Source organism: Urtica dioica, chromosome 7 (assembly GCF_054948205.1).
Source record: "Urtica dioica subsp. dioica isolate 48M chromosome 7, U.dioica_male_clone48M_v1_H2, whole genome shotgun sequence".
Lineage (NCBI taxonomy): Eukaryota > Viridiplantae > Streptophyta > Magnoliopsida > Rosales > Urticaceae > Urtica > Urtica dioica.
The window spans coordinates 836,609-864,398 of record NC_142762.1 but is presented as its reverse complement, the minus strand read 5'-3'; the positions used below and the strand labels follow the sequence as shown (position 1 = coordinate 864,398).

Here is a 27,790-nt window from a genome sequence, read left to right as displayed (position 1 = left end):
CCCAGCACTAGGCCGCGCGCGGGTCTTGCTGCCCGGCTGGCCCGGTCCGGCCCCCAAGGGTCCGACCGTCAAAAAAAGAAAAAGAGGAGAGAAAAAGATATGTGTGCGTACGGTCACGCGTGATCAAAGGTGAAATCACCTCAACGCCCTTTTCTTTTCTAAAGTTCACGACTTACGTCCCGTAAGCCGTAAACTTGGGGGGCTAATGTTACCGGTCGTTTTCGGGACACCGGAAATTCAAAAACGATACAAGGCCGGCCGGGCTTTGCCGGCCAGAAGCCCAACGGGCCCCGGCCCACCAAGCCCGAGCGCTCTTACGTACCCACGGCCCGGCACGGCCGGCGCGCGCGCACCTGCGCCCCCGGCCCAACAGGCCTCAGCGCGCCCTAGCACGCCGGGCTCACGCACACCCTGCGCCCCGGCCTCCCGGCCTGCACACACCTCGGCCGAGTGTCTTTGCCACCTCGGCCACCTCGGCCGAGCATCCTTGCCACTTCGGCCACCTCGGCCGAGTGTCTTTACCACCTCGGCCACCTCGGCCGAGCGTCCTTGCCACCTCGCCCACCTCGGCCGAGTGTTTTTACCAGCTCGGCCATCTCGGCCGAGCGTCTTTGCCAGCTCGGCCACCTCGGCCGAGCGTCCTTGCCACCTCGACCGAGTGTTTTTACCAGCTCGGCCACCTCGGCCGAGCGTTTTTACCAGCTTGGCCACCTCGGCCGAGCGTCTTTGCCAGCTCGGCCACCTCGGTCGAGCACTCGTGCCGCCTCGGCCAGGCACGCCCGCTGCCGGGCACGCCGCGCCTAGCCAAATCCCGCGCCCGGCACACCCCGCGCCCATCCAGGCGACAGGCCTCGCGCGCCCCACGCCCGGCACGCCCCGCGCCTATCCAGGCGACATGTCCCGCGCGCCCTGAGCCTTATTGGGCGTGAGGCCTCACGCGCCCCGCTCCCGGCCACCCGGTGGGTCTCAAGGGGCTGACCCAAGGCCTCTATCCACAACTATAAATACCCCCCCTTGGGGAAGGAAAAAGGACCCCGGTTTTTTGAGAGAACCTACATCCTGGTCAACGCCAACAATACTTCTCTTCTCTCGAGAATTCTCTCTCGCCCTCTTGTGATATTTCCAAGAGCACGCACTCCTCCTCCCTCGGCTCAGAAACACAAGGACCCCCCTCCACGAGAGGGAGTGCGCTCCTCTTCTGTGACCCGAGCTTCTGTGGTACACACCGCTCTCCCGCTTCTTGGCCCTTGAGCTAGAACTCCGAGCTACGAGCACGCGACCCCTCTAAAGCCTTCACTAGAAGCTACGAGCCGGGTCCTACTCTAAAGCCTTGGATTCCCAAAGCCACTGAGCCCAAGATAGCCCCCAATACACAAATTGAACTACGTTTTGACCTGATCCCGACTAAAGGGTACGTAGGCAGCCAACCTTTGGCACGGTCACACCCCCCAAAACACACCTCAGGGTTTGGAGGGTGCAGCTCGGTCTACGAGCTCCCATTTTTGGCCCGGGCGCGATCACTTGGTCCGGCCTTGGATCGAACCGCCCGAGGTATTTAATCGTTGTTCATTTTCATGCGACAACATATATGTGTGTGTAAGCTCTAGTATGAGCATCTTGGAAGATATAAGAAAAAAGTGTGTTTGTGTGTTTAGTGAGGATTCTCTTAGTCTAGAACTTATCAAGAATTTGTGCTCAAAATTCTTGTGGCATTCGTCCGATTTATCGACGGGAATTCCGCAACCCATCGTGGTATCATTCGATCCATCCTAATTCGAATGTTTCGAGCACGAAAGCTTCGTCTATATCCCAACCTTCCGATAGACGGTCCGCTCAAATTGAACTCCGACGAGTTCACATCAGCGGGTCAAGTTTAGAAAAAAAAATTAGAAGTTTGTGATCCAATTCTTTCTTTTGAGAAAGATGACGAGATCTTACTGCGTACTATTTTTTGTGATAAAATATTTATAATTACATATATAAATATCCTGTTTGGGATATTTTTCCAACTTTACCAAACATAGAGAATTACACATTTACAGGAGGTTATATATATAGAGAAATTGCCCCATTTGTCACAAATTTTATAATATTTTTCTACTTTCCACCAAAAGACTATTTTTTTCCCAAAATGCCACCATCTATGTCAACAATGTTGACATCTATTTTTGCGCTTCACTATGAGATGTCAACATTGTTGACATAGATGTCAACAATGTTGACATCTCGGTGGCATTTTGGGAAAAATTAGTTTTTTGGTGGAAAGTGTGAAAAAATTATAAAATTGGTGGCAAATGGGGCAATTTCTCATATATATATATATATATATATATATATATAGGGGAATTGCCACATCTACTACTAAATCCATAACTTTTTCCAATTTCTCACCAAAACCATAATTTGGACAAAAATGCCACTAACTCAAATGTGCAACTACCCTTTTACCATCCACTTAAATTTTTCTTACAACCACACCAACTCTCCCTCATATCCCATCTCACTCCTCATTTTCACTCATTCCCGCTCATATCTCTCCCTCGTTTTCTCCTCAAAATTCTCTCTCTCCTCAACGGTCACTCCCCTCTTCTCTTCCTAAAACCGTCCACTTCTCCTCATTTCCCGTCGTCATCCCCACTTCTCCTCTGTCGCGTTCTCTCTTCCTCTTTCTCATCCTCGCGCTCTCTCTCATTCTCGCGTTCTCCGTCTGTCGCGATTTCCCTTACTCACCCAACCCCCAAATCCTAACCCTAAACCGTCCCGGAAATGGACGACGATAACGACTTTCAATCACGCAAACAACACGGAAAAAAACAAAATGAAGTTGTTAGACGGAGTCCCCGGACAAAGACGAAAGCGCCGGAGGAGTTGCCGTCTTCACCCAAACCGTCCCGGAAAAGAAAAACAACAGCTTCACCCAAACCGGTGAAGAGTTCGGCGATGAAACCTCGGCGTGGGAAGGGGAAGCCCATGCATGTCACGTCTGACGCCGAGGAAGAAGAGCAATCCCCCAAGTCCGCCAATATTCAGGTTAGTTTGGGGGTTTTCGGTTGATTTGTTGTTGATTGATGGAACCTTGATTGATTTTGGGATAAACTTGATTTAATTTCAGTTTAGTTTTGGTTAACTAGTTTTGGGTTATCTCGGTTTGCATTGAGCTATCTCGGTTTTGTTATGGTTTGATTGAATATTGTTGTTGTTGAACTAATTGTTGACATTGATGTCAACTGTTGATGGCAATTGTTGACATCTATACGTCAACAAATGGTATGAATATAGATGTCAACAATTGCCATCAATAGTTGACATCAATGTTTGTTGACTTTGATGTCAACAGTTGATGGCAATTGTTGATATCTAGATGTCAACAACTGGTATCAGTTGTTGACGTATAGATGTCAACAATTGCCATCAACAGTTGACATCAATGTTTGTTGACTTTGATGTCAACAGTTTATGGCAATTGTTGATATCTAGATGTCAACAACTGGTATCAGTTGTTGACATCAATGTTTGTTGACTTTGATGTCAACAGTTGATGGCGATTGTTGATATCTATATGTCAACAACTGGTATCAATTGTTGTCGTATAGATGTCAACAATTGCCATCAATAGTTGACATCAATTGTTGATTTTGTTTTTCTCATTCTTTCCTTCTTTTTTGTAATGGTTTTCAGGGATGGGAGAGGTTTTTCCCCGAAGGGGAAATAGTGGACCATAATTTTAGTTTTTATGGTTCACTAGATAAATTTGAAGAAGCCGCTGACATGACAGCGGAGGAGACGGCTCTTTTTCAAGAGTCTTGCTTCGGCCAGTTTCTGAAGCTTCCAAAGATCAACAGGTCGTCCAAGATAATCAACCACTTGTTGATGAGAGTCGGTCAGTATGAAGGGCACGCGAGTGAGGATGCGCTCGTCATTGAGCTCGGGGGTGAACCTCGGGCTTTTACCATCCACCATTTCGCGGAGATCACAGGTCTTCGTATAGTCGACAACTACGAAGCTGTCAACTATACCGAAGTTGTTGTAGACGGATTGTTCACGAGCGTCTTCAACAACGGGACATACAAGACTCGTGGCGTCCTAACCTCCCAGCTCAAAGAGAGCAAGGGTTAGCAAAATCCGACAAAGCGGGTGAAGCTCTTGCTTCTCCATTTTCTCATCAACGTACTTCTCGCTGCCGCACCGCATACCAACATCCTAGACTGGACGTACGTGAGGTTGGTGGAAGACCTAGACCAATTTAACTCCCTTTCGTGGGGTAACGTGGTATGGAAGTTCTTCTTGGAATGTGCCAGGAAGTACATAAAGAACGTCTCCTTGAAGTCAGCCTCTAAGGGAAAGATCAACTTCCCTTCATTTCTGTATCCATTACAGATATGGGCGTTTGAAACAATGCCCGTGCTCACATCTCTCTCGTATTGCGAGAAAGTTTCAGAGACGGCATCTCCACTGATGCGCCGGTGGAAATCGGTGACACATGTTGTTGACAACAAATTCCAACACATCGATTTCCAATCCGAGGATTTGGAATTCAAACCCCTGAGCGATGAGGAGTACATCGTGAGGAAGAACACGAAGACCAAGCCATTGCCGAAGGTACAAACATCCCATCCGTCGACAACAGCTCATTCAGGGCCGAACCAAGATTCTGAGGTATGTCAATTGAACACTGGCTCGGTTGTTATCTATAGCACTATTTGTTGATTTCCTTCAAGTATGAATAACATTTCTAACATCTTTTTAACACAGGCTCGGTTGAAAAATGTGAAAGACACAGTCAACCACATGAAGGGTGAATGGAGCTTATTCCGGATGAGGATGAGACAACGTTTCCATGAATTCACCAAGAGTGTGAAGGATCAATTGTTGGAGCTGTCCAACAAGAATTCTAAAGATAATCAACCAGAGGACAACGAGGAGGAAGAAGACCAAGAACAAGAAGAAGAAGAAGAAAAAGAAGGAGGAGGAAAAGAAGAAGAAGAAGGGCAAGAAGAAGAAGAAGAAGAAGAAGAAGAAGAAGAAGAAGAAGAAGAAGAAGAAGAAGAAGAAGAAGAAGAAGAAGAAGAAAAAGAAGGAGAAAAAGAAGAAGAAGAAGAAGAAGAAGAAGAAGAAGAAGAAGAAGAAGAAGAAGAAGAAGAAGAAGAAGAAGAAGAAGAAAAAAAAGAAGGAGAAAAAGAAGAAGAAGAAAAAGAAGGAGAAGAAAAAGAAGAAGAAGAAAAAGAAAAAGAAAACGAGAAAGAAAAAGAAATAGATGGTACGTACATTATGTCAATAAATGCAATTCAAGACCGATTTGTTGTTAACTGATCCATATTCCTATTTCTTGTTAATTCAGGACCGATCGAGATCGAAGACAGTCAGTCCCAAAATCTAACTGAATCACAAGCCAGATCGCACCTTCTACGACTGGATTGCGAGCAGTTTGAGAGAGAGAGAGATGTACAACGACAACCAACTGATTTATATTGGCTCAGTTCCTGAGGGCAAAACCTTGGGGGATATGGATGAGGAGATCAACGCTTCAACGGACAAGGAGAATCGAGAATCATGGAAGATCGTTCCGATAAACATAGACGATTCACCGAGAAGACCTGTCCGAATCACGAGATCTCCGGAGAAATACACTCCGACTCCTATCCCAAGGCCGTACTTGAAGTTCACAAAAAACATCGATCGCCCGATGAAGAACCCTCTCACTGGTCAGTTCGATTCAACGTCTCTTGTGGATGTACTCGTAATGGAGACTTGGCTTAAGATCGGCTTGAGGAAGAAGAAGGACGATGAAGGCTTATGGTATGTGAAAAAGGGAAGATCATTTACCATGGAGATGGGATTTCACAGAGGTAGAAGTCAGGTCAAAGACTTTCTTTTACACCCTTTGGACCGAAGAAGAATGGTTGTGCGATCAGGTATAACTACTACTATCTACCTACTTTTCATGTAATAAGCTTGATGTCTGTTGACATCAATGTCAACAATAGACGTCAATTGTTGACATCTAGATGTCAACAGCTGACATCAATGTCAACAATGGACGTCAATTGTTGACATCTAGATGCCAACAACTGACGTGTATTGTAAAAAATGGACGTGTATTGTTGATATCTAAATGTCAACAATTGACATCTATTGTTGACATCTACAGTTGACGTGCATTGTTGACATCTAAATGTCAACAATTGACATCTATTGTTGACATCTACAGTTGACGTGCATTGTTGACATCTATATGTCAACAATTGACGTGTATTGTTGACATCTAGATGTCAACAATAGACGTCAATTGTTGACATCTAGATGTCAACAATGGATGTCAATTGTTGACATCTAAATGTCAACAATTGACATCTATTGTTGATTTCTATTGTTGTATGTTTTTTTTTACAATTGATCTTATATTATATTAATATCCCTCACCTTTTCATTGTTTTTGCAGCATGTAGATGTTGTGTCGTACTACCTGAGGAAGAAGAGAATGACATGTGAGTTGAAAGAATCGTTCACAATAATGAGCAGTTTCTTTCATAGCTACTGCATCAAAGGGTACGAAGCATGGCTCAACTGTGAAGATAAAGATAGGTTTGATTGGACAAACCAGTCCCGAATCCATGACTACATTACAGCCACCAACAAGTCCTTGAAGCATTCTTCTCCCTGGGTGGACGTCGAGGTAGTTTACCTTCCCGTATGCTTCACAGATAGGTCACATTGGCTTCTTCTGGCTGTGACGATTCGGGAACGTTCTATCATGATCTACGACTCGTTGTCCGGGAACAAGCATCACCGAAAAATGGTAACGGCCCACGTACAAAAAATTGCTGAATTTCTGCCGTTAGTTCTTTGTTCTGTTGGTGCGTTTGATGGGCTGGGGATTGAAGACACAAGTTCGTCGAAGTTCAAAGTCGGAACTTACACGAACATGCCTCAACAGAATAATGGGTACGTCTTGCTATTATAGAATAATATCATATTATTGAACATTCAAGATGTCTAATTTCAAATTTATTTTTTAAAAACAGTGGTGATTGTGGAATGTTTGTTATAAAAGCCATCGAGTTTTTGACTCACGGGTATGATCTATCGGAAATCCGACAAGACGACATGGCCATGTATCGACAAAAGATCACAATTGATCTATACAGACACGGGGCGGTTAAAATAGCAACAAAAGTTGGTTCAGACTTTGAAATGGATGATGATTAGGAAACTTTTTATTTTGGTTGGTTAAATTATGACATTCTCTTGATTTAAGTACTAGTTTGTTCATATAATAGATTAAGCAATCTTTTGTAGTTTATGTACTAGATTATGTACTCTTATGTCAAACATCTGTTGTCAATGACTAGTTTGTTTATATATAAAACATAGTGTAAATAGACATATTAAGCAGTTTCAGGCATTCAAGTCATACAACAATCCATACATAAATATCACGAAGTTTAGACCAATGATGTGGGGAATTCATCGGCAGAGTCATTTCTTGTTAATCCTCATCCTCCTATGGTAGAGGAGTTCCTCTCTCTGGATTTTCAGCATAAACACTAGTGTCCCCTTGGGCACGACTTCCATAAAATCTCCTTTTTTCTTCAACTGAGTCTCCCAGTCGTCTCCGAGGATTTCTTTCATAACACTTTCGAGACACATGATCGGACCCGATTCAGTCTCACTAGAAAAAGTATCCAAGTACCATATGTACTCAGCCTCGCTCATTTGAAACTCTGTGAGTTCTGCATCACCGAGTTCCGATCCGTTTGCCTTATTATTAACATCAATTGACTACAATTTTAGTAATTGTCTACAATTATAGGTATGAATGTCTACAATCATAAAAAATAATAACCGAAAATCAGCTTTGCTTGGCATCAAAATGTACCTCATTTTTAGAACATTTTCTCTTTCGGGGCTCGAAGTCGTCATAGCTTGTCACCAGAGATTCAATGGAGTGTTTTTCTGACATTTCTGCATATTTTTGACAATATTAGAGTCAACAACGTTCATCAGTTGTTGACATTAGATGTCAACAATGGACGTCAATTGTTGACATCTAATGTCAACAACTGATGAACTCAGTAGAGTTTAGATGTCATCAGTTGTTGACATTAGATGTCAATAATGTCCATTGTTGACATCTAATGTCAACAACTGGTGAACTCTGTAGAGTTTAGATGTCAATTTCTCTCATCAGTTGTTGACATTAGATGTCAACAATGGACGTCCATTGTTGACATCTAATGTCAACAACTGGTGAACTCTGTAGAGTTTAAATGTCAATTTCTCTCATCAGTTGTTGACATTAGATGTCAACAATGGACGTCCATTGTTGACATCTAATGTCAACAACTGATGAACTCTCTAGATTCTTAACATACCCAAACAATATCCTAAAATCTTAACCACAAAGTTCATCCAAACAATATCCCAAACAATATCCTAAACAACTAATGAACTCTGAAGCTTCTTAACATACCCAAACAATATCCTAAAAAGCGAAACAAACCTTGTGCGCGACCTGATCTTGGACTAAATCTGGAGTTTTGAGTTTGGCATTTGGATCTCGTCGACGTTTGGGTCTCGTCGGGGTTTGGGTCCTCGGGTTTTAGAGAGCTGGTGCGAGAAAGAGACCAAACAGAACATTTGAATCTCTTTAAACTATCAAAATGACATAGAACTTGAAATTTTTGAACCACGAAATTTATGGGAAATGAAGAAATGCGAGACAAACCTTGTGGGCAAGCTGGTCTTGGACTACGAACTCGTGGGCGTTTGGGTCTCGTAGGCGCGGGCTGGTCTTGGACTACGAACTCGTGGGCGTTTGGGTCTCGTGGGCGTTTGGGTCTCGTAGGCGTTTGGCTCTGCGTGACCGTGGGGATAGAGACGCCGGGGTTTTAGAGACCGATGGAGAGAGAGAGAGAGAGAGAGAGAGAGAGAGAGAGAGAGAGAGAGAGAGAGAGAGAGAGAGGTAATGTATTAAGTCTCATGTATTAATGAGATATGAGCGGGATATGAGGGAGAGTTGGTGTGGTTGTAAGAAAAATTTAAGTGGAGGGTAAAAAAAGTAGTCGCACATTTGAGTTAGTGGCATTTTTGTCCAAATTATGGTTTTGGTGGGAAATTGGAAAAAGTTATGGATTTAGTAGTAGATGTGGTGGTACTTAGAATAGCCTAGTGGTAATTCCACACGACCTCCTGTGTGGAGGTCGTTGGTTCAATCCCCACTGCAGCAACGCTGCCTTAAAAAAAAATAGTAGATGTGGCAATATATATATATATATATATATATATATATATATATATATATATATATATATATAAAACAAAAATAGTTGTCCGGTACTTTAGTATATAGTTAATTCCTAACCACCTGTAAAATGGGAGTTGGGGTAAAAGAAAAAAAATAGTTGTCCATAGAGGAGCTCGACCATCTTCAGTATAATATTATCTAAAGCCCGCATTAGTACCCGCGTCGTCGCTCTTTCAAAAATTAAACAAAACAGAGAGAGAGAGAGAGAGAGAGAGAGAGAGTTGGGCTTTTTAAGGCGAGCGATCGGAGACGAAGACGATGATCATACGAACTCCGCCGCCAAAGAGATCTCGAACCGGCGGAACTCCGCCGCCGGCCACATCCTCCGAGAGGCCTCTCGTGATCTACGAGGACCCTCCCTCCGCCGCAAAGCTTGACTCCGACACCTCGAGCCACTTGCTCTGCACCTACCAATGTCGACAAATGGTCTCTCTCTCTCTCCTTCTCTCTCTCTAGGTTTCACTTCACTCACTGATTCATCCTCGCTATTCCGAGCTGTTTTGCCTGATCGATTCTCGTTTGTTTTTTTCTTAGGTTAAATCGGACTTTATCGATGCGTTGAGCAGCGCGGAAAAGGATGCTCGCGATTCTAAGTCCAAACTGGAGGAGCTGAACGAGAAGTTATCCACGGCTGGTTGTTTTCCCTTATAAAATGAACTTTTGGTTTTTCTTCAATAGTGAGTTAGCGTGTCTCCAACAGGATTCTGAAGCTACACACGGGATGATAATCTGTACTGTTGCGGTTTTATATAAACTTCACGAACATCCTTTACTGAACATGTTTGCAATGAGATATTTTTCAACATCATCATTTAATAATACTTGTTAATTTCTACGTGAAATTGTTTGGAAAAATCACTGCACTGTTTAGATTTCGTCATAACTTGGTAACAAATTCTGCAGAAGCTGAGAGAAAGAAGTATATGGACCAGTTCTTATGCACAGAGCAAGAACTTGCTGCTGCGAAAGGGCGTGAGAAATCGCTGCAAGAACAACTTTTGAAGGATGTTAACGATTCTCAGGAACGTTTCAAAAAGCAACTGCAGATGTACAGTGAACTTGAGGTATTTTTTCATGTTTTATTCTTTTTATAAATAATCAATCGCGTCTGATGCTTAAGCTATCCGAACATATCTCCATTGATAGAATATCCTACTTTGTTAAGTTAATTTTTGTAGAAAAATATACTTAAACAGGTAATTGTATGAGCCTGAAGTATCCAATGATTGATTTGGTTTCTATAGACACTAGACTGTTTAATAAATAATTTAAAGAGTATCTAAATTAATCATTTTCTGTCTGATCTGTTTCCATATAGGTGAAGTTCCAAAGCGAGCTTAGTTCTCGCATAAAAGCAGAGTCAGTTGCAGTTTCAGCTGAAGAGGAAGTAGGCATTTTGAAAAGAAAACTAAGCTCCATTACTGAGAGTACAGAAAGGGAAAGGAAACGTCTCAATAATGAGCTTGAGCAGCTGAATAGTGAATCCCAGCTTTCGGTTTCAAGAATAAGTGCTGACGTGAGTTTAATTTGTTTCTCTGAAAGTTTAGTCACCTGAAAATGCACACATAATATCTGACTAATAATTTTTTTTTTTAATTTCTTTGTAGCTTGAGCGAATGGAGTTCAAAGCTAACAACGCTGAGCAAGAATCAGCTCTATTGAAAGAACAGCTAGAAGATTCTCAGAAGCAACTTAATGAGGTTTGTTCTCTATATGTTTTTCGGACGTTCTCTCCTCGTGCTAGTTATATGGAAAAAAAAATCCAGAATTGTTTTTTTGTTTCTCATCAATAAACAATTTGTGTTTCTCATATTACTTGGAATTGATGAACATATGATTTCTTTCTCCAGTGTCTGCGCTTGAAGAGTGAGGTAGAGAATAAATTATCATGTCTCGCCTTTCAGGAAGTAACTCCTTCAGACAATCAGGTTTTGCTTAAACATTTGCAAGATGAGCTTAGGAGCTATGTAAGTTTGTTACGTTTTCATACAATTTGAATTCTCTCTTTGTTCACTACTTCCATTCAGAGATTTTAATAGTTTTCCCCTTTATTATATCTGTATTCTAAACATAGTTACTAACAAGTTAGGGATATGGTCTACCGTATATATATCTTTGAAACGTAAACTCCAAACGCTCCCGACGAATCTTCTGTCTATCTCTCGTTTTCACCTCCTGAAGAACCACTATGCCTGGGTTGATATTGCAATTCGATGACTTGGTACCTCGTCTCTTGTCAGGGTGGCCCGTCCCTCTCACAGTTTATGATAATATCTTCATTTATCAACATTTTTATACCCTGTCGGCATAACCTTGTTGAAACCCCTCGAAGGCTCCTCTGTAATGCCGCCCTTGTGGATATATTTAAGCAAAATATGTCTAAAAATGTATTTTGCAACAACAAATCAATAACAAAGTTATAGTTTAGCATGGAGTTGTAATAAATAAAGATAGGTTTGCGAACTAAAGAAGAAGAAAAATCAAATGTATAAAGTGTATTGTGAGTGATTCTGAATATTTTATAGAGAATATGGAATCTATATATTCAAAGAGCGACTGCTGATCGAGAAAGCAGCACCCTTTCGTTGCAGTCTTTCTAAAGTAGGAATATCTTACCTCCCTTGTGAGAGGAATGAATATAAGTTATAACAGAGAGCTCACTTACGCCATCCCTTCAAAGTATAGGAGGCATCCTATCGATTTGCATTCCATCAGGCCTAAAAATTGACTCTCATGAGCTCTTGGATACGGTGAACCTCTAGGAATCACCAGCTTAATAGTGGCTGCAGTTTGTCTCTCTGTTAATTATTGCTGATTCCGCTCTGTTTTCTTTTCTTCTTAGTAATATTTTTCTCTTTTTCAAATTTTGTCTCGTTTGTAGAAAACTAGGACTTTCTATTTCGTTTGTGGAAGTAAAGATGAAATCGATCAATTTGGATTTACGTGGTAACTTTTTCGGCACTGGCATACGTCTGATTGACTGCTGTTTCAATCATCAATTTTTTTGAGTGGATACAGATTTATTTATTTATTCATTTATGTGTAGGAGGCTGAAGTGACAGAAGCTAGGAAGTTGAAATCTTCTCATGAGAAAAGTGAGCTGTTGAAGGAAAAACTTATTGAAGAGAAAGGTCGTAGAGAGAAGGCAGAGCTGGAATTGTCTAAATTACAAGAGATTGAACTTACTGTGATGAAGATGGAAGATGAATTATCATCTTGGAAGCTGTTGCTTAAGGACATTCCTGGCGTGTCCTGCAGCGAGGATATACCCGTTAAATTTGCTGCTTTACAGCGGTAAGCATGTAGTATATGGGCATTAGATTCTAATCAATAAAATGATTATCATCTTTGGAGTACATCCTCTTTTCTCATGGATATTTTTATCTGTAAAAGAAGGAAAAAAAAAATGTTGATGACTGAAACTGAGCTACTAGGATTTTGAAATAGAAAGTTCCCATTCTTGTTAGTGGTCTTGCATGTTGTTTGTTGAATAGCCAAATCTAATGAAGATTGTAAAATCCGGTCTTGCATGTTAATTATTGCCAATCTTGTTAGTGGTCTTGCATGTTAATTATTGCCGATTCCGCTCTGTTTTCTTTTCTTATTAGTAATATTTTTATCTCAAGTAATATTTTGAGGCTTACGCCTCGCCTTGAAAACAGAAATCGCCTCAGTTACCGTTTACGCCTTTTTAAACCTTGCAGCAAATCCATTTTCATCGAAGTTCTCAGTCAGATTGTTTTTACATGGATCTTATAATACAAAAATGCACTTTCGGTCGGTTAATCTTGTAGTTCATGTTCAATCATAGATTATGGGCAAAGCCAAGATTTAACTTGCTGCATGTTGGTATATCCATTTATTGGAGCAAGCTGTATATTTTTCTGTTCTATTGTCACAGTAGTAACAAAATTCTCGACGCAGAGAGGTAATTGATAGTGCATTGAAGTCTGGAGAGGCAAATGCCCGCTTAAAGCAGTTGGAGGTCACTTTGGATTCTGCTCAAATTGATAAACAAAATGCTGAAGCTGAATTAGCCTTGGCTAAAGTGAAGTCAGAAGCATCAAAATCTGAGCTCAAGCAGATGCAGTCCATGGTAAATTCTCCATTCTCGAGTCTTTTAGTTGCCAGAATTAAAAAAAAAAATTGTGGAGTGAATAATATATTCTCCAATTTATTTTCATTAATTCATTTATGAAAATTGAAATTGCAGCTTTCCATGGTCACCCATGAAAGAGACAACTTAAAAAACATTGTAAACGAGTTGAAAGAGACAAAGAATAATGAAGTAGGCAATCAGGAAGTGGGTGGAAACACTAAACTAGTTCAGGTAGACATCTGCTTATAAACTTTATTACTTTCTTTCCTTGGGCATAACTAATCATTACGAGGCTCTTCTTTTCTAGGCTGCATTCCTGGTATTTTATTTATTGTCATTTGCAGGAGCTTGAATCATCTCTTGCAAAGAAAACCAGATACATTGAAGAATTGGAGAGTAGCATAAGCGATCACAAAGAAGCCAATAATCGCCAATACGAAGAAGTTAAGCTGCTCAACGAGAGGCTAAATAGTGAAACAAGAAGAATAAAATCAGTGGAGAGGGAAAATGATAGACTACGGTCGGAGATCTCTTTATTGGAGTCCAAGGTTGGCTGCCTTATGTTACATGCATAGTTATGGTTTTAAATTAGGAAATCAGGGGGGGCTCTGAATTAGGGTTTTAAATCTTGCAATTAATATTTTTATGTTACATATTTGATTATCTAGGGTTATTAATTAGAGAAATTAGATTCTTAAATTATGGAGTTAGGTTTTTAAATCATGCATATTTATTATTCCGAATTTAGATTAGTTAATTACGTTTTATTTATGTAACTAGATTTATGATTCTGGGCTGGTCTATTAGGTTGTAATTCTTGGTCTATTTAAGAGACCCTAAATTACTAATACTTGCTCCGGTATTCTGCCCCCGCCTGGCTGAGGAAGAATTTTGGGGCGTAAAACAAAAAAATATGACGGGTGGCATACTATATTTTAAAATACACAATTAAGGATTTTATGAGAAAGAAGGCCAATAATCAATCACCAATAGTCTAGTCCCTCTGAATAGAGGGGAGACTTAGCTCGGTGAAAGATTACCAAAGTTCCCGTTTCGAGATCGAATCCCGAGTCGTAACAATTTTGGTACCAGGGCCGCTCTTCATGTGGGCTATCTCAAAATATTTACGGCAAGATTGGAAGCGTGCATGGCTATGACAGTGTCATTATTAAAGCAACAAGATTCAATTGTCGCTCTTCAAGGGAAGCTAACGGCTGTGGAGGTGATCTCATTTGGACAGAACAACAGCCGACCATCAAGAGAAGGCTCACGACGATGGGGCGACCACTACGATAGAAGTGTTGCTGAAATTTTTCCGATCCATAAGCTGGAGACGAAGAACAAGAACTTCAAAACTTGGAAGAACATTCCCCGGGTGGAGGAGGGGATTGGTTGAGTATGATTGGGAGCAACAACATTGCTGGAAGAGATGAAGGCCTTGGGTTTCCCTCGACATGCAAACCCAAAACACTGGGTTTGAGGGTCATGGATGGGGTTGCCGGCCATATGAGGTCGCCGAGTGGAGTCAAGGGCGAGCGAGGGCCGGTAGCTGCTTCCGTGGCAACAATATCGGCTAACCCAAAGGCCGAGTTTTTGGATTTGGGGTCTACGGCGGAGGGGGACGATTGGGAAGTGATAGTCCATGACCGGAATGGGTTTCTAAAGGAGGGCTAGTGAGAGCTGTAGCTAGATGCTCCACCAGTGGGGGTCTAGACTCCCTTGGATCTCGCGAGCTTGCGCTAGTGGCAGGAGACACCAAGGGTTGGTATAGTGGGCAACGTGAGTGGTCGAGCTGATGCATAGTAAAAAAGTATCATTGGAGGTGTGGAGGCGCGAGGACGGTTTGGCGACTTTACGAATGCCCGAGGGGAGAGGTTTCTCCTGGAAAGCAAGATTTGAGTGTGGAACGAGGCAATGGGGGAGGCGCGAATCTGATTGTGGAGGGCCGAATTAGGCCATCCAATGAATGCCCATCCTCGTCGAGACCCCATTGCAAAGGCGGTTATGGCGGAGGAAGTTATGACAGAAGTAGTTGTAGTTGAGGCGACTATGATGGAGGGGTAGGGAACACAGATTGCGGTAGAGGGTTCGGCGGCAACGCGTGGGACGGCGACCATGGAGACAATAGCAGGTTCACTGCCTACAACTGTTTCGAGATCGAATCTCGGGTCGTAACATTTTAAGTATGCCTTTTTATTCATATGGTCTTAAATTAATTAATAAAGCAATTAGGGTCTGATTATGTAACTAGGTTTATGGATTTTCGGGCCCGGCCCATTAGGTTGTAAACGTTCTATTAAGAGACCTTAGAAATGTGGCCTCCAACCAAATAAACACTCAAGATCGAGAAGATATTTGTTTCAGTGTGGTTTGCGTCTCAAAGAACTTTTGTTTTCGGAAATTAAATCACAACAGCTCCCATTACGAGATCTAATTCCTGGGCCGAATCAATTGCAGTAACGAAATTGAATCTCGAGATGGGGGAACGATAGAGGAGTTTGTGATGGAGATGAAGTGGTTCATGGAGGCACAAGTGGCGACAAACACAACGGCAGCCGAAGCACGAAGGGCAGCAATTGCAGTGGGAGCTGAAGATCAAGCAGCAACTTTGACTGCATTGAAAGACGAGCTGCGAGCACAGATCAGTTCTGGAAAAACGTGTGGAGGTGCTGAACTTAATACCGGAAGACCCATCAACGTAGGGAAAGAAAGCCGTCCTTGGAACCAAATTGGGCAGTGCGCAGTCAAGAATGACGCTGGGATTACACTGTATTAGCGCTGGAAAGCGCGGTGCTAAGGATCAAGGAGCAGATTGTGGATTCCGCTCGTGATAATATCAGGCTAGTTGTAAGAGAAGCAGCGAGCGGAGTGGTGACACTATATTGGGAGTCCACCAGAGCGACGAACGAGGATGCATCGTCGGGTATGGACAAGCCCGTACAATGGAAATGTAGGGTTCCACCTAAATAATAGATCTTAAAATCCAACAGGATTTCAAGTCAGCAAAGGTGGACGACGATAGCGCGAGGACACAAGGCGGTCGGAGCAAGGGACGGCGGCCGTGGTTGGAAGGGGAACCGGTGTTGAAAGCTGGTAGGAAAAAGGGATTGAAGTTGAAATCTGGGGTTGGAGAGTATTCTCGAGATGGCGGAGAGGGCTGGTTCGACGATGGCTTATTTGAAAAGATGGAGTGATCGGCCATGACTAAGAGATACTACGAACCGATGCTTAGAGCCGCTAGACTGGGAAGGATGGATGGGTCTAGTGATCCAACTGAGTGGTATGCCAAGCAAGTTTATGTCTTACGGGGCCAGCCGCCGGGTGATTTCAAACGCTTCGATGGTTTGGTGGATCGCCAACTATCATTGGCCGAGGTTTTGGAGCAATGTCTTCACCATTTCGGTTCTTCGTGAAGTGTCAATCCATTAGGTGAACTACAATTGGGAACAGTTGCATCAGTTTGAGGCATGCTGGATAGAACTTTGAAGGTGTGAGAATATTAAGCTATTTGGCACTTTTGTGCGGGATTGTATGATGTTCTTTGCCGAGAGTAGTGTTACATGCTTAGTTTGTAATGGTTTTAAATTAGAAAATTGAGCTTTTGAATTACGAATCATGATTTTAAATCTTGCAATTAGTATTTTTTTATTATGCATTTTATTATTATGAATTTAAATTAATTAATTAAGTAATTAGGGTCTTAATATGTGACTAGGTTTATGGGTTTTGGGTCCGGTCTATTAGGTTGTAAACCTTGTCTATTTAAGAACCCTTAACCAAATAACTTAATCTCACAAGAACGAGAAAAGATTAGGTTTCAATGGAGCTTGCTTCCTAAGAATTTCTGTTTCTGGAAATTAAAGTAGAGTAGTTCCCATTACGAGATCCAAATACCGGGCCGTATAACCTTATTGTTTGGAATGTGATCGAAATGGTATTATCTATCTTCTACTATCAAATCTCTGCTAATTTTGGTGATAATTATATTTTGAAGCTTGGTCATGGTGAGTTTTCTGCTGCAAATACAAAAGTTTTGCGAATGGTAAACACGCTAACAGTTGATCACGAGGCAAAACAAACCATAGAGGCATTGGGAACCGAGCTGCAGAAAACAAAAGAGAAGTTAAAAGCTGTTGAAGAATTGAGAGGTCAATCAGGTACACAGTTTTCCTTGAAAGAATGATCTCGTATGGTCCTCTTAATAAATGAAATAACTGTTTCTTTTATGGCGATAGTTCTGCTCCTCTTAATTCTTGAATTCGTAGAAGTTTGGGAAGCCTTTTTCTGATATGAGTTATCTTGTTGGTGCATTCTTTTTATTGCTTGCTGAAAATAAGTTGGAGAAGATTTTTTGCCATCCCTGCTTAATCAACTGGTTTATAGATGTCCGATAGTCGAAATTTTAGCTCGAATAACCCGTCTGCTTTTTTCTGAGTTAGACCAAACACTCACCACACAATTGACGACTTCATTGCACTGGATTTTATTTAAAATATTAATGAATTTAATCTTCTATAGGTGACTCTGGGAAGCTGGTGGACTCCTACATTTCTGGTAAAATAACACATCTAAAAGAGCAAATTGCGACACTTGAAAAGCGTGAAGAAAGGTTACTACTTGAATGCTTGTTTGCGTTTGCATATATGTATGCACATATATATATATAAATATATATATATGTGTGTGTGTGTGTGTGTGTGTGTGTGTGTGTCCACAAAGAACCCTAAAACATTTGTCTTCTTTCATTTTCACAGGTACAAGATTGTCTTTGCTGATAGGATTTCAGTGTTCAGGAGGGCATGTTGCGAACTTTTTGGTTACAAGGTATATGCATTTCCCTGGTCCAAACCGTGCTCTCTTATCCATGTGCCAAGATACTCGATTGTATATGATTTTGGTTTGTTATTTATTTATTTATTTATTATTTTTATTGTATTTAGACCAAGTATTCACATAAAAGTAACAGGAATATCACCTTAATATACCTGTCTTTGACTAGAGTATATTTTCATCATACTTGTTGAATATATGATTATGCTTATTGATTTTTATTTTATAACCAACAGGAACCAGCTTTAAACTATACTGTTTTGTTGTTGCTTTATTTTCTGGTCAGATTGTAATGGATGAGAAGCAGCGTCCTAATGGAATTCCGGTGACCCGATTTACGCTTCAATCGATCTATGCACAAAATGAAGATGAGAAACTCGAATTTGAATATGAATCTGGCAATACAAATATTTTGGTAAGAGCATAGAAAAATTCTAGTGTTTGGCATGCGGTCCGGTTCTAGGCCAAAAAAAAAAAAAAACAACTCACATCTGATGTATATTCACTTCATATATTAATAATACTTCTCTGTTTCTTTATATACAAAAAGGACAATTCTAGAGTGCCCAGCCAGAACAAATGAATAATGTTTTTATGATTTGATGCATACGTGGAAGCAATAAATAAATGTTTTTCTTATGGATTAAGTTACAAACTTTCCTCTATTTCCTTGTGTCAAATATCTAGTTATTCAGGCGGATTTTTGAATTGTTTATATTATTCCCTTATCGAACAGGTAAACAGTTATACTGCTCAGCCTGACATATCTCGGCAGGTATGTGTACAGATGTTTCCATTTGTTTGTTTTTTCTTTTTCTTTTCATGTGTGAGATTTTAGATTTGTATTCATGTACTGGTTAATGTTTCCACCTTGTGTAAGGTTGTACCTCCAGGGGAACTTTATGTATTTATTTATTTCATAATTATGGGAAATTGATATAATTTATCACTGTTGTTGAATATTAAGCCCTACTATGCTCGCATATGTACAACTTATTTATGGTATATTGTGCATTTATATAGTTTGCATTGTGCAGGCAGATATATTTATTCGGAAGATGAATTCGATTCCAGCTTTCACTGCCAACTTGACAGTGGAGTCATTCAATCGGAGAACACTGTCCTGAATCAACACAATTGTAGTATATATTTGACAACAGAGTTATGTAAGATTGCTCGGTTTACGTAGCCTTGTGAAACGGGTTTCACACAACAACTACCAATGGAAAAGATGAAGAGAGAAACGGCATTGTTGGATTGCTCTTCATTGTATCACCCTGCTGTGTAGTTCTTTCACGGCTTTGCTTTCAGACACAGAAACTACATTCCTTAGCTTTATTAGTGAAGTGGTAAGCTTTATTTAGCTATCTATTAGTCTCATGACATTTTATGAAAGAGTACGACTGTATCCAAGATTCCAAGGTTCAGTGATGTGCGTTATTGATGTTTGTTTTTCTGTATTGAAAAAAGAAAGACATGTATACCGATCGACAAGTAGGGTGTGGTCATTTTAACAGGTTAAAATTAATCAGTCCGTTAATTTATTCGGTTACATTAGTTATGGTCAATTAACAAAGCGGTTAATTTTATAAGCTATTTCATAGTTTATCGTGGCTACCCAACCACATAAAAGAAATTATTAAAGAATACGGTTAAAAAGTAATGCATCATTTTTTACGTTAAAGAGTACTTTGTTTTTCTTTTCAGTAAGTAATAATACAAGCTTAACATACAAAGCAATGCATCATTTTTTACGTTAAAAAGTATGGTTTATTTCCTTAAAAAAAAAAAAAAAATAGAAGAATAGTAAACTTAAACGTTTGATATTGCTAAATAGTTAAAGTTTATTAAATATTAGGTAAATAGTCATAAATGATGGCATGACTTAATATGGTAGTGTCTATTTATTTAAAATTTACATTTGTAAATATATAAAATTGACTATTTACTTAATATTTACTATACCTTGACTATTTAGCAATTTCCAATGTTTAAGTTGGCTATTTTGTTAAATTACAAAAAAAAGGGTACGGTTAATCAATTAAACCTTTCAACTGTTTTGAAAGGTGGTAATCGTCTAAATTGGTTAAAAGTTTAACTTGTTTTGCCCACCTTTAGTACTATGGTTTAGACCCGACAAGGAAGTTTCAAATAAAATTAAAATAAATTGAAAAAAAAAACATGATACATTAACAATATTTAAAACGAAAAGAAAAGATACATTAAAATAAAACAAATAGGAAGTTATAAAAAGAAAAAGTATAACATAAATATTTACAATAATCCTAATTTACAATGAAAAGAAAATATACCACAGAGAAATATAAAATAAAAATGAATTTATAACGAGAAATAAAATATTAACAAAAATGATAATTTACAATTAAATAAATCACATAATAATTTTTTATTTTTTACAATTATTGAATAACATCAAGGGAGGCAAAGCAAATGAGAACTGAAACCCTAAAATTGATAACAGTAAGATTGAAGTTAAAATCTTGGTGAAGAACTCTTCGTGGAAGACATCTCCATATAAGTTATAACAAGGGAAGCGCGAAGAAAATTAGCTCTCTGATGCCTGCTAAACTGTCAACTTCTCGTGAGAAAAAATGTTGAAGACGAAATCTCTTGCGAAGATGAAATCTCTTAGGAATAAGAAATTTGTTATCCGTCAATTCCAAGCCACCGACCCGGAATATGTATCTATCTAAAATGGACCCACTCGGGAGGACGCAGACCGAGTAACCGGACCGACCGACTATACACCATGGCTGCCTAGTGACACAACTGGTCGCCCATCCAGAGACAAGACCGGCCGACCATCTGGTGGCACAGCCGGCCGGTCAAAGACACAACCGGCCGGCCTTCTGGTAGCACAGTCAACCGGCCATCCTGAGACACGACAAGTCGACCATTTGGTGGCACAGCCGGCCGGCCAAAAGACGCAACCGACCGAACTTCTGGTGGCACAACCGGCCGGCCTCATAAAGGCCCGGACGGGCGTCCACGCGCTGGCCTGGACGGCCATATAATGACCTGGCCGGATGCCGAGCAAAGGACCAGCCGGCCACACGTCGACCCCACCGGATGACCGAGCAAAGGACTGGCCGATCACACTATGACTCGGTTGGACGGCCGAGCAAAGAACCAGCCGGTCACGCTATGACTCAGCCGGACGGCCGAGCAAAGGACTAGTCGGTCACGGCCGAGCGGCTATACAACTGGCCCGGCCAGTCACGGCCAGACGGCCATACAAGTGGCCCGGCCGGCCAACCTCCTCACGCCGCACACGTGACGCCTTGCCCATAAATAGAGACCCTGGTTTTTATTTTTAGGGTACTCCAAATTTGAGTTCTAAAACGCTGTTGAACCTCCGAGTCACTCGTTTCACTCATCTTTGGCCTCTAAACACCTAAATACCGTTCTTTTACCTTAATCTTCCTAATGTTGAGCGTCAGAGTGTTTCCCAAGAACAACATGAACCGCCACGAGTTTCATCATATCGTCAACAGTGACATCTCGACCCATCTCCCAGCGAAGCTTCTTCCGTGGATGCGTGGCTATCCGACGACGGTGGATTGCCGGTGACTAGTGGGGCGGCGCTGCACCCAGTGACCGAAAGAGCCGTTGTAGAGGAGGCGTCGACCATGGAAACCCTTGGATGAGGGGACGTATCCATCCGGGGTGGACTGGCGCAAGGCGACCTGGGCGGCACGGCCTTGGTTGACGCCGACTTCGCTGGGGATGCGAGAAGGTCGGGCGGCGCCTATCCGGGTGAGGTGCGCATATGGAGTGATGCGCAGGCCCCAGATGGCGCGATCTGGGCTGGCGCCAATCCGGGCAAGGCGCGCGCGAGACGTAATGCACCCAAGCGTCGCGGTCTGCGCTGGTGTCGGTGTCGCTGGAGGCATGCGAAGGCAGGGTGGCGCCGATCCGGGCAATGGGCGCATGAGACATGATGCATCGGCCCCAGGCGGCGCGATCTGGACCAGTGCCGGTGTGCTGGAGGCGCGCGCGGACCGGGGGCGTGGATCTGGGCGAGGCGACCGATGAAGGTGGGTCGGGCGATGAGATCGGGCAGGGCTATGTGGTCCCAGATGGGCTGAGCGAGCGCGTGGTGGATGGCCTACACGGCTAGGATGGGTCGAGCACGCGCGTGTTGTACGGCTCGGATGGGCCAGGCGGCCCAGTCGGGCCGGGCACGCGCATGGTGAACGGTCCACACAGCCCAAGTGGGCTCGGCGACACAGGCAGGTCGGGCGCGCACAACGTGGATGGCCCAAGCGGGCCAAGCGCGCGCGTGGTGGACAGCCCATATGTCATGGACGAGCTGGATGTGCCCCGGCGGCGTAGGTGGGCTGGGCGGCGCAGGCGAGCCAGCCTCGCGCGACGGACGGCCCAAACAACGTGGATGGGTTGGGCGCGCGCATGGTGGACGGTCTGGACGGGCCAGACGTGCCGGGCGGCTCAGGCAGACTGAGCGCGTGCGTGGTGGACGGCCCAGATGGCATGGACAAGCTGTATGGCCCCAACGACACAGATCACCTAGGCCGGCCAGGCGGCGTCCTAGATTCTGATGTTCTAGGTGAGCTTCTACACCCTTTGTTTTGATTGGATGGCCTAGAATCGGGGAGTGATCGTCTGGTCCATCTGAGGCCACGCTTTCGGAGGCGAGCATACGTGGCGATTCTCGGGATCATTTTCGTGATGTAGCGGCCCCTTCCACCGGCACCACTGATGCATGCACTTTGACTTCCCGGGAAGAAGACCGGCCGGGCCTTGGCTTTCCCCATCAGAGAATCGACGATTCGCGGTGACGATGACCGTTCGGGCATTGACATTCCGAGTTCTCTCTCTCTCGTCAGCTTGGGGAGACTCAGGAAACGATACGGCATCCCATAGTCCATATCGCTGCCGCGCCCGTTGCCCGACGATCTTCCTACCATCAAGTACTGAGAGATAGTGAATACCATAGCAACAATTTTTATTAATGCAACAATTTTTGGTTTCACTGTCGTTTTATATCACTTAATAGCTTATAGTGGCCAGGGTATTTGGTCAACATGAAGATAAAATAAACATGTCATTTTAGAGTGTTTTCTCAAGTGCAAATCTAAATGATTTGATCTGGGCTTTCTCATTGGTTCACTTCCTTACTTTAAAAAATTGAGACTTGGCCATGCAAGACTTGGTTAGAGAGGATTGATTCAGCCATGGTGAGGTGTTGGTATTATGTTCACATTTAGGGGATCTTCTAGAGCATTTCCATGGTTATCGAAGGTTATAGATAGTCCTCACTACCACTTGGCCAAAACACACAACAAATTCTCTCTCTCTCTCTCTCTCTCTCTCTCTCTCTCTCAAATAGGCACTCGATCATTCTTCTTTCTCAAGTTGATCAAGACATTCCAAGTGGCATAGTGCCATAGACAATTAATTTCAAGTCATTATAATTCAGTTGTGCCAACACAAACTCCTACATGATTTTCTTTAATATAATTGTAGAGTCTTTTGTTGTTACTCTAAGAATACGTGAAAATGTTAGATCTATTAATTTTTATGTAGCATCATGTGTAAGTTTCATTATACCGAATTTTTTATATGTTTTTTATTTATTTTTTTATTTTTTTATTTTTTTTTTTATTTTTTTATTTTTTTATTTTTTTTTAACTTTGCCCACAATTCCAAATAATGTATGCAATTTTCAACAATTGATATTAGAACTAGGTGATTGCATCCATGATAGCTTGTTAGATTTGTCGTCCTTGGGTTAAGGCGGGCTAAACCCAGGCCTAGAGCCCCATATGTGGATGGACTTCTAAAATAATTTACACTTTTTGCCTATTTTTAAGAAAATTTATATTTTTTACCTTAAAAATTTACACTTTTGACTAATTTTTTAAAAAATTTACATTTTTTACCCTGAAAATTTAAATTTTTATTAGTATTATAGGGTCCCAAAATATTGAATCGCCTAGAGCCCCCGGTGAGTTTGGGCAGGCCCTTTTAAATGTAGTATTTTTTATTCAAATACAAGCACCTATAGGTTGCTAGATTTTCGATCTTATTCCTTATTTCAATTCAAAAATGTTTGCAGATTTAATCTATGTGTTTTGTCCAAGGATCGAAATACCGTTACCGTTACCGTTCCGAGCCTTCGAATTTAGGGGGAACCGCCCGTACCGTAAAGGAATACCGGGGGAAGCGAGAAAAAAAAAGGAAACCGGTACCGTTGAACTTACCGTTACCGTAGAGGAATACCGTCAAATACCGGTATTTACCGAGGGGAATTCAGAAAAGAAATATACAAAAAAACATACAAAGTACGTAGGATAAAATTCATAAAATTAAAAATAGTGTACAATGTTTCAACACACTACCAAATTACAAACACAACAAAAACTAAGTTCAATAACCAAAATGATAAAGTTCAACACAATCTACCAAATACTATTGTTCAACAAATTCAACATAGGAGGGATACAAATGACTACTCAAAGCGACCGTATGCAGCGGTCATACAGTAATCATACCAAGTCATGTAATGAGCATATGCACTAAAGTACCTGTTCAAGTGATAGTCGTACTCATACTGAGATGAACCAACAGTCATGGAGTGGAGGGGATAACCTGGAACTGGTTGCACCGTTTCGGGAGCGTAAGTTGATGCATAGGAGTCCTGGTAGTTGTAACTGGAAGATCCGTCATCATAAGATGATTCTGTGCCTTGAGGACCAATTGATACCGATCCGAAGTTGTAGGACAAGTCATCAACGTCATTGCTAGACGTAAATGACATGGCATCATTCATACCTCCGCCCTGACCTCCGCGCCCGTATCCTGAATCAAAAAAGGCAGGGTGATGAAGACGATCAAAATCTTCTTGCGATGGTGCGTATCCAAGCTGAGAACCGCCGACATCACCAAATGAGGTGCCTCCAGCAGTAAAGGAACCCCCAGACCGATAGGAACCTCCAGCACCTCCCCCTGATCCACCGTCACCTGCACCTCCACCTGCTCCGCTTGATCTACGGCTTGAACCTCCGCCATCTGAACCCGAACTGTCTCCGGATCCGCGTTGAGGTTGGACGTCCTCGTTCAGCACTCGCTCCGGATCAAGTCCAATATCTCGAGCCGCTTCAGCTACTGCCGGATCCGGGTTCTGGTTGACGTCGTCCATGTGAACTTCGTCAATCCAGCGGAGCATTTCGTCGTCTCCTTCATTGTCGTTCCCCGAGCGTTCGAAAGCTCGTTCGATGATATCCAAAGGATCCAGGGGGTTGAGGTTGTTGTCGTGAATCCGAGTTGCTTCTCGGAGCTGCAACTTCATGTTGTACGAGCAGAAAACAAGCTTCTCGAGTCTGGAGTACGCTAGACGGTTCCTTTGTTTTGTGTGGACGAGGGCAAATGTACTCCAATTCCTCTCACAAGCGGAGGCGGATGCAGTTTGTGACAAAATTCGAATAGCCAACGTCTGTAAAGTCGGGGTCCAATTTCCGTAAAGCTCCCACCACTCACCTGCAATCATGTGACATAAATCATATCATGTCATTTATTACCATTCCATGACATAGTTAATGGCTTAATGCATACAATTCATCTCACAAACTTACTTGCACAAAGGGTGCCTCGTGCCGAAATAGCACTTCGTTGTGAGAAGTCCCCTCGAGCGTCTCGAAATGCGATTAACTGTAATTAGAAAATCAAATAAGACTCGTATATTCATAATGTGATATAGCTTGTAACAATTTATAGTTTTATACCTCTCTCCCAAGAGTTGACCCATCAAGATCCTGATGCAAGAAGTCGAACACCCTTGTCACAGCTGCCATGTGGGTATTGTCCATGTGGATATCCGGGTTAAACAGCAACTTTGGATTTAGGAAGAAAGCTGCAATGTGTAATGGATGTTCCATTTGAGTACTCCATCTGTGGTTCACGATGTCGACAACCCATTTCTTCCCATTCATCGCTTCCAACTTCTTTCTCATCTCGTGGAAGACGTAGTATAGTAATCCCATCGTGGGATGCACCTCAGTGTCCACTAATCGAAGAGTGGTGTACATCGGCTCGAATATGGCACACACTTCGTCCACCGAATGCCAGAATCTGGGATTTAAACAAGTCTCGGCTATGGATGTACCTGTAGGAGTTGCACTCAATTTGGAATCATCCCACCATTGACTACTGAACATCGTCCTCAACGCAGCTCTCTTCTCTCGGAGACTTCTGAGAGCTAGGTAGTTTGTGGCAAATCTTGTTGCGCCGGGACGGATGATTTCACCTGGGGATGTCTCCCGTAACTTGGACAACACAGTGCCGTGGTTATAGATGAACTTAGTCGCATCCCTCGCAGATTTGATAGTTTGCTTAACACTATCTCTCTTCCCAATATCTTCAAACATCAGATCTAGACAATGTGCAGCGCAAGGTGTCCAGTACACATGGTACTTGCGTTGTAATTTCAACCCGGCACTCCTGTAGTTCGAGCCGTTGTCGGTCACAACTTGGACGACATTCTGTCTTCCGATTTCTTTTAGCGCTGACCTCAGTATTCCGTAGATGTACTCCCCTGTTTTCGTGTGCTTTGATGCATCAATGGACTTTAAGAACACCGTTGCACCAGCACAATAAACCATAATGTTTATGATGCTCAGTCTGGTCGGCCCCGTCCAACCATCAGTGAGTATGGTGCAGCCGTATTTTACCCACCGCTTCTTTTGTTCGTCAAGGTAGTTCTCCGCATCTGCAACCTCCATATCGAGGTATTTGTTATGAATTTCATACGGAGTTGGTATAGGAACGCCTGGACCTGCAATATGTCAATATACATCATGTTAACGTTTCAAGAACTCATGCGATTCGACAATATGAAAATAAAATTACTTATCACAAATTGAGGATTACCCAAGTCTTGAGCGGACGCTATCATGTTTTTGAACTCATGCGAGGCGGCCTTACTCGCCGGCACATGTTGGTGAACAAAGAATTTTGTTATGTGCCTTCCGAGCCACGTTCTCTTCTTCGGATCCACGATCTCATCGATTTTTGTTTGCTTCGCACTCGCTGACTTATATAATGACGGAGCAGCTGGTGGAGATTTTGTCGTAGAACCACTGCCGGGCCCCGACATCATCCGAGCCTCCCATTCCGTCTTAGCCGCCTCTTGTCTTGACCTCTTCATAGCTGCTCGTAATTGCGCTTCGTAGTCTTCTTCGTCTGATTCTTCCACGCCGACATTCTTAGTCAATGTCTTTTGAAGCGTAGCGTCCAACGACTTTTTGTTCTTCTTTTTTACGACATTGCCTTGAAGTAAAGCTTGCATCTCTTCTCTCACTTCAGGAGGGACTTTCTCACAGAATTTGACACTCCTCGTTGGGTCTACATGGGCTAGGTGGTTTTTCACTCTCGTGATGCCGCCACCTCCCATATTGTGCTCGCAAAATATGCACTTGTGGCCGCTATTTTTCCCGGGAATAGGTGTGCAATACTTCCTAGCTGGGTCGGGGGCCGACATTCTTGCAACTTGTAATCTACAAATGAACAAATAACAT

General features: G+C 42.4%; 3 protein-coding genes across 3 annotated transcripts; 2 read left to right on the top strand and 1 right to left on the bottom strand.

Moving 5' to 3' along the window:
- Window positions 1-6,511: 6,511 nt before the first annotated feature.
- Window positions 6,512-7,206, top strand: LOC149390070 (ubiquitin-like-specific protease ESD4). Its single transcript, XM_089618927.1, has 2 exons — window positions 6,512-6,942; window positions 7,023-7,206. Exons 1-2 carry the CDS (start codon window positions 6,512-6,514, stop codon window positions 7,204-7,206), a joined length of 615 nt encoding a protein of 204 aa, XP_089475053.1.
- A 2,183-nt stretch (window positions 7,207-9,389) lies between these two features.
- MAD1 (mitotic checkpoint family protein) lies at window positions 9,390-19,785 on the top strand. The gene is made up of 16 exons (XM_089619401.1): window positions 9,390-9,730; window positions 9,839-9,938; window positions 10,208-10,368; window positions 10,623-10,820; window positions 10,912-11,004; window positions 11,155-11,271; window positions 12,351-12,598; window positions 13,229-13,400; window positions 13,518-13,634; window positions 13,748-13,951; window positions 17,398-17,560; window positions 17,922-18,012; window positions 18,158-18,227; window positions 18,520-18,648; window positions 18,970-19,008; window positions 19,271-19,785. The coding sequence occupies exons 1-16, from the start codon at window positions 9,563-9,565 to the stop codon at window positions 19,358-19,360; spliced, it is 2,160 nt and encodes a 719-aa protein (XP_089475527.1). The 5' UTR covers window positions 9,390-9,562; the 3' UTR covers window positions 19,361-19,785.
- A 4,941-nt stretch (window positions 19,786-24,726) lies between these two features.
- On the bottom strand, window positions 24,727-27,753 carry LOC149390068 (uncharacterized). The gene is made up of 4 exons (XM_089618924.1): window positions 27,144-27,753; window positions 26,000-27,048; window positions 25,850-25,925; window positions 24,727-25,754 (listed from the first exon to the last, which is right to left on the bottom strand). Exons 1-4 carry the CDS (start codon window positions 27,751-27,753, stop codon window positions 24,727-24,729), a joined length of 2,763 nt encoding a protein of 920 aa, XP_089475050.1.
- Window positions 27,754-27,790: the final 37 nt, after the last annotated feature.